Source organism: Oryx dammah, unplaced genomic scaffold (assembly GCF_014754425.2).
Source record: "Oryx dammah isolate SB20612 unplaced genomic scaffold, SCBI_Odam_1.1 HiC_scaffold_13, whole genome shotgun sequence".
NCBI classification, from domain to species: Eukaryota; Metazoa; Chordata; class Mammalia; order Artiodactyla; family Bovidae; genus Oryx; species Oryx dammah.
The window spans coordinates 25,262,349-25,278,481 of NW_024070197.1; the positions used below are offsets into that span (position 1 = coordinate 25,262,349).

The window sequence follows — 16,133 nt, forward strand, 5'->3', positions numbered from 1 at the left end:
GAACACAACACAGTGCCTATCTCCCAGCACTGTAGTCAGGACTGAGTGATCCATGTAAAGTACTTAGCATGGTGGCTGCAGTACAGTAAGCTTCAAATGGTGTAACTAGAGTCACTGTGACTATGATTATTCCCAAGTTATGCGAAGAGCTGACTCACTGGAAAAGACCCTGATGCTGGGAGGGAATGGGGGCAGGAGGAGAAGGGGACGACCCAGGATGAGATGGCTGGATGGCATCACCAACTCAATGCACATGAGTTTGGGTGAACTCCTGAAGTCGGTGATAGACAGGGAGACCTGGTGTGCTGCGATTCATGAGGTTGCAAAGAGTCAGACACAACTGAGTGACTGAACTGAACTGACAGTCCATGGAGGTCCATGGATGAGCATCAAGGGGCCATGAAATCCCTGAAATTGTATGGAAAATTCTGTTTGCTTGTTATTCTGGGGGAGAGTATCCACAGCTCTTAACAGAAAACTAAACTTTGACCACTGCACCCCAAGCCCTGAAAGCCCCTCCAGGACAGTGAGACATCCCACCCCACAGTACATCCTTTCTTTTTTCCTTCTCTTGACCCCACTCTCATCTTCTGCTTGCCCTGGAATTGTAGGCATAACCACCTTTATGTGGATCTGGTCCTGCTATCCCTCTTTATCTATATTCCCCTCCCTGGAATCCTAGTCCTCTGCTATTTTCCTCCATTCACAGGCAGCTTCCACTTCTCTTATTCACCAGAGCCCTCTGCTGGTAGAGTGAGGCAAACCACTACGCAGAACACTATGCCTCTGCCTTCCCCTCACTCGTGTCTTTCCTTTCCTGGTCTCTGGACCCCATCCCTCCACATCACCCCTCTTTCCACAAGCTCTAGCCCAGCAGGCGGAAGCATGGAGGCCCCCTCCAGCTTTCACAGCAAGGCTCACCAGCTTCCCTTCTCAGTTTTCTTCAATGTGAAACTGCTCAGAGGAAGAGATGAGGGACCCACAGCTCACCTGGGGCCAGGATGTCAGAAGCATGGCTGCCATCACCTGATCTCCCTCTCAAAGGAGGACTGGAGCTGAGGGAAAACAGGGGAACAAGTACAAGACAAGTCACCCCCATCAGGAACCATATAGCCCCTCACAGAAGGTTTGAGACACAGGCAGCCAGCATCCAGACAGAGGTGCGAGCAGAAGCTACCTGCCATGGTAAGCAAGGAGTGATCTGTTCAATGGTTCTGTGCCCGGGGTCCTCCCAGCCATGACATCGATGCTCACTGCCAGAAACTCTGGGATTTTTACAATTCTGACATATACTGTACACACAAAAGGGTGTACAAAGAATGCAGGTAGAGCCTGAAGAATACTAAAACAAAGACTCATGTAGCAACAGTTCAGCTCAAGGGATAGAACATTCCCAAGGTCTTGGGCTTATTTGTCTTTCTCTAAACGAGCTGCCCCTTCTATTTTATAAGAGAAGCCAAGATAGAGAGGCTGCAGCCCCCATACAGAAGCCTCAGAGTCAGGCCCCAGGGAGGCAGTTCATGGAGAAAGGTATAGCCGCTCTCTCCCATGTGCCTGTTTCCCCATACAGCTGAGAGCCCTCAGGAGTACTGATCTCTCTGTAGAGATCTTGGAAGTTAGGCTCCTGCCCAACCCAGCATTACAATGAGGATGCTGGGCTGCAAGTGAGATACCAGGCTGGGTCCTCATACATTCCCGGCTTCTGATGGCAAAGAAGCCAAGGCCTCAGCTGCCTAAGAGAGGGAGTCACTATACTATCCAGGGTCCCATGGCCTAGCACTCCTTGTTCATTATATTCCAAATGAAAGGAGTGATCTGTTCAATGGTTCTGTGCCCAGGGGTCCTCCCAGCCGTGATATCGATGCTCACTGCCAGGAACTCTGGGATTTTTACAATTCTGACATATACTGTACACACAAACATGGACTGGTTATTTCTTGATTTTTACTGATTCCAAAGTCAGTCTTGAGATGTTCTATTTTCTTAAAATATTGTCCATGTCTTTCAGAATTTTAACGAGTGTAGGATTATGGGAAACACTGGCTTGTGTGTTTTTTGTTTTTTTTTTTCATTTTCTTCCATACCTGAAGCTTCTCTGCTTTTCCTACTTCTTTTGATATATGTGTTCTTGAGACCTTTTAGCTTTAGTTAATGTTATGGACTGAGTGTCTCCCCTCAAGATTTGAATGTTGAAGCCGTAATTTCCAATGTGACTATATTTGGAGACAGGACTCGTGAAGATGTAATGAGGTTAAACAAGGTCATAATCTGATAGAGCCAGTGCCCTAAGAAGAGGAAGAGACTCCAGAGCTCTCTGTCTCTGCCATGTGAGGACACAAGTGAGAAGCAGCCATCTGTAATGAAAAAGAATCCTTACCAAGAATCAAATTATCTTGTACCTTGATCTTGGACTTCTAGCCTTCAAAATTAAGAGAAATCACTTTCTGTTGTTTAAGTAAACCGTGTATGGTGTTTTGTTATGGCAACCCAGGCAGACTAAAAACATTAGGCTGAATTGTGGTTTATCTATGTTAACTCTGTTTTATTTTTAAACAACCAGCTTTTTAATTTTGAACACCACTTTCTTTTCTACTTTTTAATTAAGCTCTGCTTTTTTAAAATTAATAATTTATTTTAATTGCAGGATAATTACAATATTGTATTGGTTTTTGCCATATATCGACATGAATGCATGGGTGCACATGTGTTCCCCTAAGCTCTGCTTTGTAAAATTTGTTTCTCTAGCTCTGTAAGAGATACCTTATGCACCTTACCAAATCCTCTTGTCCCCTCTTAGTCCAGTTCCAGAGGCTTTGACCAGCTTTGCACAAGTACAACCTACCAATGTTTCCTCAATGGTCTATGCCGCACATGGCAGCGGCTCCTGCCCTGGGGCTTCTCTGTCCTGTGTAGGACATCTGCACACATCCACTGGGTCCTGAAGGACAGGGGAGTAAAATCTGTGATGCCACCCTTGACCAACAGCAGATAGAGGCCAGTGGATAAACATTTTCCCCTTTAGTCTCCCAGGTGGGCAGCCATGAGACTCCAAGGCTCTTCAAAGACCCTGTAAGTCAGAGCACCCCTCTCCCACTGAAGACCAGCCTGGCAATGCATCCTTGTGTTGGTCCCTCCTTCTCTGTTTCATTCCCCTTGTCTTTAACTCTGTCCCAGGACTAAATTTCCAAATAAACAGCCCGTCCACAAGCCTCTGTCCAATGTTCTGCTTTTAAGGAATGCTAAACTACAAAAGGTTCTACCAATTTTATTATATAACGTTTTCTCCATAACCCATGATTACTTTTACCTAATTGTTTAGAGACCCAGTAAAGAGTGAACTCTCACAAAACTCTGAGTCCTTATATATCATGGGCAAATCCTTTCAAATCTTTGAGAAATGAATAATTCTAACACTATTTAAACAGTAGCAGATACCAGCAAAATAAGTTAGTAGTAGTTTATTAACGGGACATCATGACTAAGAGGGAACATCCCATGAATGCAAGTAAAGTTCAATATTGGCATACAGGTTATACTTTTCACATTAATAAAGAAATAAAAACATACTCTCCATCTTAGTGGATGTCAAACATGTTTGATAAAATTCAACATTCACGCCTAAATCTTAAAACTAATACTCTAGGGAACCTCTCATATGTAGGTGATATACATACAAAATTATTCATTATCAGCAGTATTTTAGTAACAAAATAATTGGAAACACCTTACCTGTCCACTGAGAATACATGAACAAGCAGTGTTACGGAAATTAAATACATAGTCTTGTTTAGGCTTCAGAGACAAAATAAGAGCAGGCCTCTGACCTCGCTTCTGACCCACCTGCACACTGCCCTGACTACTGCTGTGGGTGCCAGCCACACCGCTCTGAGTGTCAGAAGAGAAACACAATAGATAGATAGGGAGCAGATCTTGGAAACTGTTAAGCCCCTGGAGGAGGTCTGGCCAAACACTCCCAGACTTAGCAAAATTCCAAGATTTGCAGAACAAAGCAAACAGCATTGTAAAAGAAATTAACATACTACCAGTGCAGCAGTTTTGCTCAGATTGACAATGATATCAGTTTGCTTCCTGGATCATAAAGGAGAACCCAAACTGCAATCTTTGAAGTCCCACCCATGGAGAGGATGCCCTGCCTGGGACCTTTTCCCAACTGGGACTCCAGATGTGTTGTGACACGGGACTTCCCAGTGCTGTTTGAGTCTGGACGTTGGTCAAAACCCAATTTGGTGATGTATCCTCTGCTGTTTCTCTTTTCTTTTAATGTTAGTATATTAAAAGTAAGCTATATAATTCTCTAATAAATATTGCTATTATTTACTTGTATGTAACAAGTGGCTTATTTTATTAACAAATCCTTTGACCCTGAGATGAAGTGAAGACTTTCAGCAAAACAAGCTGTCATACTATTTTTACAATGGAACATCACCCAGTAGCAAAAATGAGTGACTCAGCAACACACACAATCTGGATGAATTTAGGATCATAATACTGAGTTAGGCAAGTCTCAGAAGACTAGCCCAGAAGACTTACAGACACCATGACACTACCTTCATAAAACTCAAAAACAAACAGAATTAATCACATTATTTACAGAAACAAGAATATGTGATAAAATTATTTTTTAAACTAGGTAAGGGAATGATGGATTTCCCTAGTGGCTCAGTGGTAAAGAATGTGCCTGCAATGCAGGATCAGATTCGATCCCTATGTCAGGAAGATCCCTCGAAGAAGGTAATGGCAACCCACTCCAGTATTCTTGCCTGGGAAATACTATGGACAGAGGAGCCTGAAGGGCTACTGTCCTTGGGGCTGCAAAAGAGTCAGACATGACTCTTAGCAACTAAACAACAACAGCAAAGACTATGATTAACACAAAATTCAAGAGAGTACCTCTAGGGGACAGAAAGTGGGAGCTCGAGTGGGGAGGAGCATACAAACACATGCAGCCATATTGGCAATGTTCTTTTTATTGGAGTGTTTCACGGGTGCTCACATCACTACTATGCTTCAAAGATGCCATGCTAGAACAATCTTCTGAATACATGAATTACATTTAAAATATATACTTATCTATACCATATGAAATACTTTTCAACATGCAAAAGGTACTGTGCTATCTTTTGTATAAAACAAAAAGGAACTGTAAGAAAATATATGCATATCTGGTGATTTGTGCAAAAAGAAATAAAAGGAAAAACCAGAAACTAAGGAGAATAGGTGCCTCAGGTGTGGATGGGAAGTCGGTGAAAGCAACTCAGGGAATGAAAACAGGGTGGAAGGAAACCTGGGGTGTAGCAGTAGAAGGGGTGACAGGAAATGGCACCTCACTGAGTGTCTTTTTGTTCTTTCTAAACATAGTACTGCTTTGTATATCAAAATACACACACACATATACACACGTACATATATATTAAAAAAAAAAAAAATCAGCGAACCAGGATGGGATGGGGTTGACAATCTCCAAAAACTAAAAACAACAGCAAGTGAGCCTAACCATACTACAACATTGCTGCACTGAAGCAGTAATGGGAAGTGATGGCTCTGAAAAATAATATTTTAACTAAATACTGTAAGGCTAAGAAGACCTGTACCCAAAGCCTTCTTGAGGTTGTATGATTTTTAAATTTATTTCCATTCTTCCCTATTTGGCAGTTAAAACCTAAGACCACAAATTTTCCTTTGAATACACTACAAACCACATTCCAAAAGCTTTTCAAATATATACACACACACATATATATATATATACACACACACATATATATGTCTTCATTACTGCTTTACATTTTTAGTAAACTTGCTTTCCTGAGGGTATGAATGAGCAATTCAATAACTATTTTATGGGTATTCTAGGACTGAGAAAATCAGTATATTCCACACTGTAAAAATCATTCCCAGGTCATCGTCATCCCACAGCCCCAGAAACGTTGGGGCCAGGTTACCTTTTGGAACTAACATCGCTCCAGAAGACAGTGCCCTCCAAAATCCGGGCTTCTTCCGCTCTCGGGTGCCCTGGAGGGGCTTGGCTTTTTCTGTTCCCCCACTGACCTCAATTCACCCTGTTAGGAAGTAAGGCACATAAAGCTTATACTTGAAACGCATAGATAAAAGCCCCTGGACTAACGCAACACGTCGAAAGACTCGTAATACTATCTTAGGCCTCTTCACCTCTGCAAATATTCCACCCTCTGGGCGCTCCCAAAAGGCCAGTAGCATCTTCCCCAAAGTGCTAATTGCTCGCGGCTTCGCGGTTGTGACAATAACCCAGGCTTCGCCTTCTATCCGACGGAAAGTAATCGGCTACTAAATCTAAAATAGGCGCGAAGAGGAGCGGAAGAAACCCACAGACACAGGAGATCCACCTCAACGGAGACTGAAGCATCACAACCGCAACCAGAGGTTTTGACCAGGCACCGCCCCCGCCTCCCGCAGCCCACACTCACCTCCGAAGCTGGCCGCTCCACGGCGCGGCCGGAAGTACGTCACCAGACGGCGGCCGAGTCTCTCTAGCCGCAGCATCTCTCCTTCTCGGATGTGCTCTGGCCCCGCCCCCTGCAGCGGAATCCCGGGTACTCTAGCCTGACTTCTTCCGGCTGCGGATCCATCTAATAGAGAAAGCAGTGCTCCTCGAGGTGGGATAGGGAAGGCAAGAATGAGGCGAGCGGTGGACCCAAACCAAGGGCTGGCGTCGGAAATCTTTATCGTAGTAAAGCTGCAGGTATAACCAGATTTGGGAGTTTCCGAACTGGACCCCTAATCACACGATGTCAAACCTAAGGCCCCCCCTTTTAAAACAAATATTTCCTAATGACCACCATAAGCCCCTGTCATGAAACTCATAGATAATAGCTTAGAAGATCATAGACAGTATAAACAACCTACTCTTTAAAAAGAAATGTTATGTAATAAAGGAGAAATAATTTATAATTTAAAGTGTATGTATTTCAGTAGGTAAATGTTTGGTAAGTCTGCTGTAGACCTAACAGTGAAATTGCTCAGTCGTGTCCGACTCTTTGGATCCCATGGACTGTAGCCTACCAGGTCCCTCCTTCCGTGGAATTTTCCAGGTTAGAGTAGTAGAGTGGGTTGCCATTTCCATCTCCAGGGCATCTTCCCGACCCAGGGATTGAACCGAGGTCTCCCGCATTGCGGGCAGATGCTTTACCATCTGAGCCACCAGGGAAGCCCGTAGACCTAATAAGTCCTCAGAAAACTTGCCTCTACATATAGAACATGTGGGGTCCACAGCCATAATGCTGTATCTTATTTTGGTATTTCAAAAAACTACAAGGTGTGATCCAAAATGGTTGATCACAGAATCTCCTGATTACTCATACACAGTAGTTTCATTTCTGGACAATCAGCTATGTCAAAACTGTGCAAAAATACAGTTTTTATCCTGATTAAAAAAAAAAAGGCTCTAGATTCAGGTTATCTGTAAGCAGTTTTTACCTATGTGAATGTCCATCAAGACGTATGAAAGCCTGTGAAAACTTTTCATAGGCAGGTATGTGTTGTGCACTGCAGGATTTGTTACTCCTGGCTCCCAATCAACACCGCCAAATCTTGTGACAAAAATAGCCCTGTTAAACTCCAAAATGATCATTAAAATGTAATTTTACTTTTAATTTTGTTGAAGGTAAATGGCAGATTGAGGTAGGTGGCTGTCTCTAGAAGCCTTATATATGTAAATAATTCAATGGTGTAGTTAGGAGGCACGTTTGGAGTTCAACTAACTTTGGGTTGGTGAATTGAGGGCAGTATATTTGTTAGGTGAGTTAGCAGAATCTTATATGCTTTGACTTATTTTGGGGGTTTGGCAGGGTGATAATGGTATATGAAGTATGAGAATTAGTGGGAGGATGGTAGGGGTTTGGTTAGGCAAGCTATTTATCAGATATAAGTGTGCATGTAGATATAAGTGTGCATGTGTGGTATGTGTGAAACTGCTCTGTATCCTGTGACCACTGACATATTAACACATTATGATAGATGTTGGAAAATAATACTCAATTTAAGCTCAGCTACTTCTTGTACTAGGGCTTCCCTTGTAGCTCAGCTGGTATAGAATCCGCCTGCAATGCAGGAGATCCTGGTTCAATTCCTAGGTCGGGAAGATCCACTGGAGAAGGGATAGGCTACCACTCCAGTATTCCTGGGCTTCCCTGGTGGCTCAGCTTCCCTGGTAAAGAATCCGCCTGCAATGTGGGAGACCTGGATTCGATCCCTGGGTTAGGAAGATCCCACGGAGAAGGAATACTTCACTCTAGTATTCTGGCCTGGAGAATTCCATGGACTGTATATCCATGGGGTTCGCAAAGAGTTGGACAATACTGACCGACTTTCACCTTCACTCTCAAAGCTCAGCTACAAGATTCTTGACTGTGTTAAGGCCTCTGATGGCCATAGCTGAGTCCCAGCATCCCCCTCAACTTAAAAATGCCAGAAGCATGAAACGAGTGAGCATGGCTGATTAATCATTAATCTACTGAGGTGTATTACTGAAGGGGAAAGAGTGGGTGATTTTAAGTGAGATAATCTTGAAGGAAGAACCAGATGCCAGATATAGTTCATTTATAGAAATCCTCATGGTTCATTGGCCTAGTACAAGGAAAGAGGCACATCTGTGGGTGAGCTGATGATTTATCATGGCTTGATAATTATGCTTTGCCTATTAATTATGATAAGCATGATGACAGAATGATTAGCTTTATGTGATATGCATGATTTAAAAAATATGTCCTGTGCAATATTAATCACTTCAATTACTCCTGTGAATGTTTGTGGGGACTGGAACCTAATGTGAGTTGAAATAAATGTTAATGTGTATGTAATATCAATAGGCTGATGTACGTACTTATATATATAGGATACATAAATGATTCATGATTATACATATACTATGCATGAGAAGACATATATATTTATTTACATTAGTGGAAGGGCACAAAATGCACAAAGCAGACCATAATATTAGTTTTTAGATGTCATTTTTAAATACTCACACAGTACTTAAAAATAGTGTAAAATGTTCCATAAGCAAGTTGTTCAGGGAATCGTTGAAATAGAGTTCAGCTTTGGGTGTTGATGGAGGGCTGGAGCATCTTCCTTGAGTCTTAGGGAAAAATGTTATTTTCCTTTTCTGTTTTAGAAGAACAAACTGATAAATATACAAAGACTTCATTTTAGGAGGTTCTCTATAATAATGCTTGTTAGTGGTATAAGGACTACAATTATAGGAAAATACAGAACAGATCCTCTTTGTCAAATGATAATAAATGAGTATTCGACAGTTTGTCCTCCAATTCATGTCACTGTTAAGAGGTCCCCTACAAGTATGCTGTTAATAGATCCCTTACAAATACTTTGGCCACCTGATGCAAAGAACTAACTCATTGGAAAAGACCCTGATGCTAGGAAATATTGAAGGCAGAAAGAAAAGGGGATGACAGACAATGAGATGGTTGGATGGCAATCACTGATGAGATGGACGAGTTTGAGCAAGCTCCAGGAATTGGTGATGGACAGGGAAGCCTGGTGGAGAAGGCAATGACAACCCACTCTAGTTCTCTTGCCTGGAAAATCCCAAGGGCGGAGGAGCCTGGTGGGCTGCAGAGTTGGAGTTGGACATGACTGATTGACTTCACTTTCACTTTTCACTTTCATGCATTGGAGAAGGAAATGGCAACCCACTCCAGTGTTCTTGCTTGGAGAATCCCAGGGACCGGGGAGCTTGGTGGGCTGCCGTCTATGCGGTCGCAGAGTCGGACACAACTGGAGCGACTTAGCAGCAGCAGCAGCAGGGAAGCCTGGTGTGCTGCAGTCCACCGGGTCATGAAGAGTCAGACACGACTGAGCAACTGAAGTGAACAAGTACTCAGGATAAACACTGGCTAAGAGGTTATAATGTTATACTTCATTGTTTTACTATATGAAGTATTGGGACCACTGATAAAATTAGGAATGAGATGGTTAATGCTACTACACCTCCTATTTGTTGTAAATGGATCACAGAATTGCATATGAAAATAAAAAATATCATTCTTATTTGATGTGAGGGAGAGCACTGAGGAGATTAGGTTGAGTATAACTCTCTGGATACCCTAGAATGTCAGGTGAGACTAGTATTAGTAAGATTAAGATTAGAAATAGGAACAAGGTACTCAAGGTATCTTTAATTGTGTAGTATAGTATAGATGAAATGTGATATTGTTCATTCAGGATGAGATCCATTTTGGACTATTAGAGCCTGTTTCATGAAGGAATAATAGGTGAAGAACTGCTAAAGCTGCAATAATGAAACGCTGGGCTGGATGAAGCACAAGCTGGAATCAAGATTGCCGGGAGAAATATCAGTAACCTCAGATATGCAGATGACACCACCCCTATGGCAAAAAGTGAGGAAGAACTAAAGAGCCTCTTGATGAAAGTGAAAGAGGAGAGTGAAAAAGTTGGCTTAAAGCTAACATTCAGAAAATAAAGATCATGGCATCTGGTCCCATCACTTCATGGCAAATAGATGGAGAAACAGTGGCAAACTTTATTTTGGGGGGCTCCAAAATCACTGCAGATGGTGATTGCAGCCATGAATTAAAGGATGCTTGCTCCTTGGAAGAAAAGCTATGGCCAACCTAGACAGCATATTAAAAAAGCAGAGACATTACTTTGCCAACAAAGGTCTGTCTAGTCAAGGCTATGTTTTTTCTAGTAGTCATGTGTGGATGTGAGTTGGACCATGAACAAAGCTGAGCGCAGAAGAATTGATGCTTTTGAACTGTGGTGTTGGAGAAGACTCTTGAGAGTCCCTTGGACTGCAAAGAGATCCAACCAGTCCACCCTAAAGGAAATCAGTCCTGAATGTTCATTGGAAAGACTGATGTTGAAGCTGAAACTCCAATATTTTGGCCACCTGATGCGTAGAGCTGACTCATTTGAAAAGACCCTGATGCTGAGAAAGATTGAAGGCGGGAGGAGAAGGGGACAACAGAGGATGAGATGGTTGGATGGCATCACCGACTCAGCAGACATGAATTTGAGTAAACTCTGGGAGTTGGTGATGGACAGGGAGGCCTGGCGTGCTGCAGTCCATGGGGTCACAAAGAGTTGGACATGACTGAGTGACTGATCTGACTGACTCAGCTATTTGATAGGGCTAGTAGATCAGTAAATGCATTGTTAACAATTTTGATTAATGGGTGGGATTTAATTAATGTTGGTCATTAGTGTTACTACAGTTAGGACACGATTTTTCAAGTCATTGGCTATGATTACATTGCATGTAAGACTAATGATGACACACATTATATTTGCTTTAAGTATTATTTTGGTAGTTTTGTAGGTTTTTCTTCAAACCCTTCACAAATTTATTGTGGGCTTGGGTATTTCAGATTGAAAAACTCCATGGACACAGGAGCCTGGCGGGCTACAGTCCATGAAGTTGCAAAGAACCAGACACAACTGAGCATGCACTTCTATGGGTTAGTAAAGTGGTTGTGTACTGTAATAAATTTTGGTGTATTGTTTTGTGCTTAATGATTTTTAAAATTTGTTGAAGGGGAATATGTTTAATAGTTTTAAGGGGAATGTTTAATACTGTTTGGTTATACAACAGCTATGTCTACTGAGCAGTATCCTGAGGTTTGAGATTCTAATAAAACCTTCTTACGTATACTTCTTTCATGTTATGATAGAAATGCAAATTAAAACCACAAAGTGACATCCATTCACATACAATAAATGGTTATAATCAAGAACAAACAAAGATGATGGCAACAATGTAGAGAAAATGGAACCTTTACACATTTTTTGTGAAAGTGTAAAATGGTGTGGACAATATGTACAATAGTTTGGCATTTCTTCAAAAAAGGTAAAATACAATTTGAGTTTGGTTTAAGAACTCCATGCCTAGGTATATGACACAAAGAACTGAAAACAGTTGTTCAAACAAAAACTTATAGATGAATATTCATAGCAGCATTGTTGACATTGGCCTAATGGTAGAAATAATTCAAATAACCCATCAGTGGATGAATAGACAAGTAACATAGGGTGGATCTATAAAGTTCCATATTATTCTGCCATACACAGAAATAGAGTAAAATGGTGCGTCTGCTGTGGAAAAGAATACAGTATGGTGGTCCATCAAAACATAATGTATGATTTGTCAATGCCCCTTCAGGATATACATCCAAAAGGTTTGAGAGATGGAGTGAAGCAGATATTTGTACAACCATATTCACAGCAGCATTACACAGCCCCAAAGGTAGAAGCAACCCAAGTGTCCATGATACATGAACTGATAAGCAAAATGTGATATATACACAAAGGTATATTATTGAGCCTTAAAAACTAAGGAAATCCAAACACATGGTACATCATGTATAAGCCTTAAAGTCATTATGCTAAGTGAAATAATCTGGGCATAAAAAGATGAATATTATATGATTCTACTTCTATGAAGTATTCAGAGAAGTAAAATTCAGAGACAGTAGAATGCAGCTGTCAAGGGTTAAATGGAGTTAACATTTAATGGATGCAGTTTCACTTGGAAAAACTTAAAAAGTATGGGAGATGAATGGTGAGGACACATTTGAACAATGAAAATGTAGTGAATGTCATAGAACTATATACTTTAAATGGTTTAACTGGTAAATGTTATGTTCAATAGATTTAATCACAATGGAAAATGTGACTGAAGTATTGACACAAGTTACAACATGCATGAACACTGAAAATACTCTAGAAAGAAGCCATATAGAAAAGGCCACCAAGATCATACTCGTCTTGTGTGCTTTAAATCCATCAAGGTTGTGAAAATGAAAGTCTCAAGATCACTTCCAGAAAAAGAAAACTGGATCAGAATGGAAAAAGACATTTTCATACTTTGGGACAAGTGATAGAAATGGGCCTGTAGATTGTATCAGAAGGTAAAAATCATAATGATTTCTCATACTGGGGTTATAGGGGTGTTCCCTGGGACAGTGTCCCTTTTGGGGGTAAAACACAAAGGAAATTATCATTTAAACTGGCATATGTGGCAAATCAGTGTTGACTGGGAAATGTGAAGTGAAAGTTGCTCAGTCATGTCCAAGTCTTTGCAACCCCATGGACTATACGCTCCATGGAATTCTCCAGACCAGAATACTGAAGTGGGTAGCTCTTCCCTTCTCCAGGGGATCTTCCCAACCTGGGGATAGAACCCAGGTCTCCCACATTGCAGGTGGATTCTTTACCAGCTGAGCCACAAGGGAAGCCCAAGAATACTGAAGTGGGTAGCCTATCCCTGATATCCTGAGCTACCAGGGAAGCCCAGGGAATGTGAACCTACAGATAAAGAATACATTATACTGCTACTTCAAGTTTTCTATATGTTTGAAGTTAGCAGAAAGTAAATAACTTTTCAAAACAAACACGTCATCTACTTTTCTGACACAGTATTAAGACATCAAACGTCATGATAGGTGCCAAGCCCTACCCACATTCAGCTCTCCTAAAATGGTTAAGTTGATTACTCTTATAGGAACCCAAATATTATTAAGAGGTACTGTGGGAAGATTATATTAGTAGCCACTATGTCTTGGGTATTGTGGATGACTTAGAATGTGGTAGAAATAATGAGATTTTTGAATTAACAATTTTCCACAATCAAACTTCCAAAAGTTACAAGTAATACATAAATTTAGTAAAGTTGTATGAAAGTAATACACAAAAGTCAGTTGAGTTTTTAACACACTAATGAAGTATCAGAAAGAAAAATTAAGAAAACAGTCACATTTACAACTGCATCAAAAATAAAATTTTGATGTAAATTTTGGTATAAATTTAACCAATGATGTGAATGAAACACTTGCACAATGATAACTGGAAGACAGTAATAAAGAAGCTGAAGAAGAAATAAACAGAAATATTCCGTGATTGAGCAATGGAAGACTGCTGTTAAAACATTCCCCAGCCAAAGCAGTGTACACATTCAATTCAAACACAATTAAAATGGCATTTTCTCACAGAAACAGAATTAACAATTCTACCATGTGTGTAGAACCAAAAAAGACCTGAAAGAGCCAAAGCGATTATAAAGAAAAAAGCACAGCTGGTGTCGACTTACTCCCTGACTTCAACTTACACCACAAAGCTTCAGGAACCAAAGCAGTGTGGAACTGGCACAAAAACAGGCACACCCACCAGAGGAACAGAACAGAGAACCCAGAAGTAAACTCAAGGACATAGATTAGGATCAAGTCCCCTCAATAAACTGATGCCCAGGAAACGATACTACACACCAAAGAAAGACACTGGAAATTGTCCACACCACACACAAAATTACCTAAAAGCCACAATTTTCCACATCAAGTCCTTTTCTGGCTCCTCTGAGAATGGATCACTGCCCCCCACCCAGGAGTCAGCCACATACAGGAAGCTTCACCCCACTTTTTCTTTGCCTTTTACTCCTGCAGCAGTGCCTCCCAGCAGGTCTTGAAAACACTGAACTCCTGTCTGCACATGTGAGTGTGTCCTGAGGAAACTGAACTTCTGTCTGAGTTAACTCAGCGAGGCACAGTCTGAAGTCAAAGCCCTGGCGAATCCTGATTCAACCAAGCTCCTGTCAGCTGCATGGAATCAAGTCCTCCAGATGAACATGCAGGTACCTCAAAAGTCAGAGAGGTAGACTTGGCTCTGCCTGCTGGGAAGTCAGGCTTCAACCACGCAAACCCTTCTGTTGAGGCCCTGGCCCATCTGAGAGATCTGATGAATCCACCAAGTTTCAAAACTCAAATGGAGCCAAAAATTCCATGACAAGCCACAAATGGAAAGAAAATGAATTTCAAAACACTTACCTGATAAGGAATTTGTACTCAAATTATACCAAAACTATAGAACAAACAGCACCATTAGAAATGGCTTTATATCTGACCAGGAGGGAGACCTACTTGGCCAATGAAGATAGTAAACAAGCATATAAAAATATGTTCAATATCACATACCATTAGGGAATTACAAATTAAAACAATGAGGAAGTACTGTACAACAATTAAAACTGCTGAACTAAAAAAAAAAAATGATACTACCAATTGATCCAAGTGTGAGGAACAACAAACTATCCTTCACTGCTGGTGAAATGGATATACAGCTACTTTGCAAGACATTTGGGAAGATTTTTGCAAAGCTATACAAATCGCACTGTGGAAAACAATATGGTAGTTCCTTAAAAACTTAAAGTTAATATATCAATTTCACTCCAGTATAAATACCCAAAATATTTGAAAGCAGAAACTGAAACAGATATTTGTACAACCATTTCACAGCAGCATTATTCACAAGAGACAAAGGTGGAAGGAATTCAACTACCCACTGACAGGTGAATGAAAAACAAGATACGGTACAAATGAATAAACACAATGGGATATGATTCAGCCTTTAAAACTAAAGTAATTCTCAAACATGGCACAACGTGGATGAAGCTTGAAGTCATCACACTAAGTGAAATAAGTCAGTCACAGAAATACAAATATTGTACAATTCCACTTACACAGATATCCAGAGAAGACAAAAATAATGTGGTTTCCAGGGGCTGAGGGTACCATGTTAACAGATAAAGAGTTTCACTTGAGAAAGATAAAGTTCTGGAATGGAGGGTAAGGATATTTGTACAACAGTATAAAGGCAGGTAATGCCACAGAACTGTACACTTAAAATGTTTAAATGGTAACTGTCATGTTATATATTTTTAACCACTATAGAGAATTAAGTACTGATAATTGTTACAATATGGATGAACACTGAAAACGTTCTCAGTAGAAAAAAAGCCATATAGAGAAGGCCACCCCAGATCACATGTTCATCTTGTGGGCTTTAAATCCATCAAGGTTATAAAAATAAGGGAAAATCTAAGTAATCATTCCAAAACAAGAAAACTGGATCAGAACAGAAAAAGTTATTTTCACACATTTGGACAACTGTTAAAAGTTGAAGTGGGCTTGTGGATTAAATTATAATGTGGGAACCACAGAATTTCTTGATTGGAGGGTTATGTGTCATTCTGAGGAGAGAATTCCTGTTGTGGGTAAAACATACTAGAGTATTCTGTGTGAAGTGGCAAATGTGAATACTTTTTA

General features: G+C 40.8%; 1 protein-coding gene across 6 annotated transcripts in view; it reads right to left on the reverse strand.

The window, feature by feature from the left end:
* The window catches only part of ZNF23 (zinc finger protein 23), a 16,362-nt gene extending 6,911 nt beyond the window's left edge, over window positions 1-9,451 (reverse strand). For 2 of the 6 annotated variants that reach the window (XM_040254002.1, XM_040254005.1), the window contains exons 1-3: window positions 6,465-7,075; window positions 5,964-6,080; window positions 991-1,055 (exon numbers count right to left, since the gene is read on the reverse strand). In XM_040254002.1, coding sequence (XP_040109936.1) covers window positions 991-1,023 — 33 coding nt within the window. In that variant the 5' untranslated portion in view covers window positions 1,024-1,055; window positions 5,964-6,080; window positions 6,465-7,075. The other 4 variants (XM_040254001.1, XM_040254004.1, XM_040254003.1 and 1 more) reach the window with 4 other exon arrangements.
* Window positions 9,452-16,133: the final 6,682 nt, after the last annotated feature.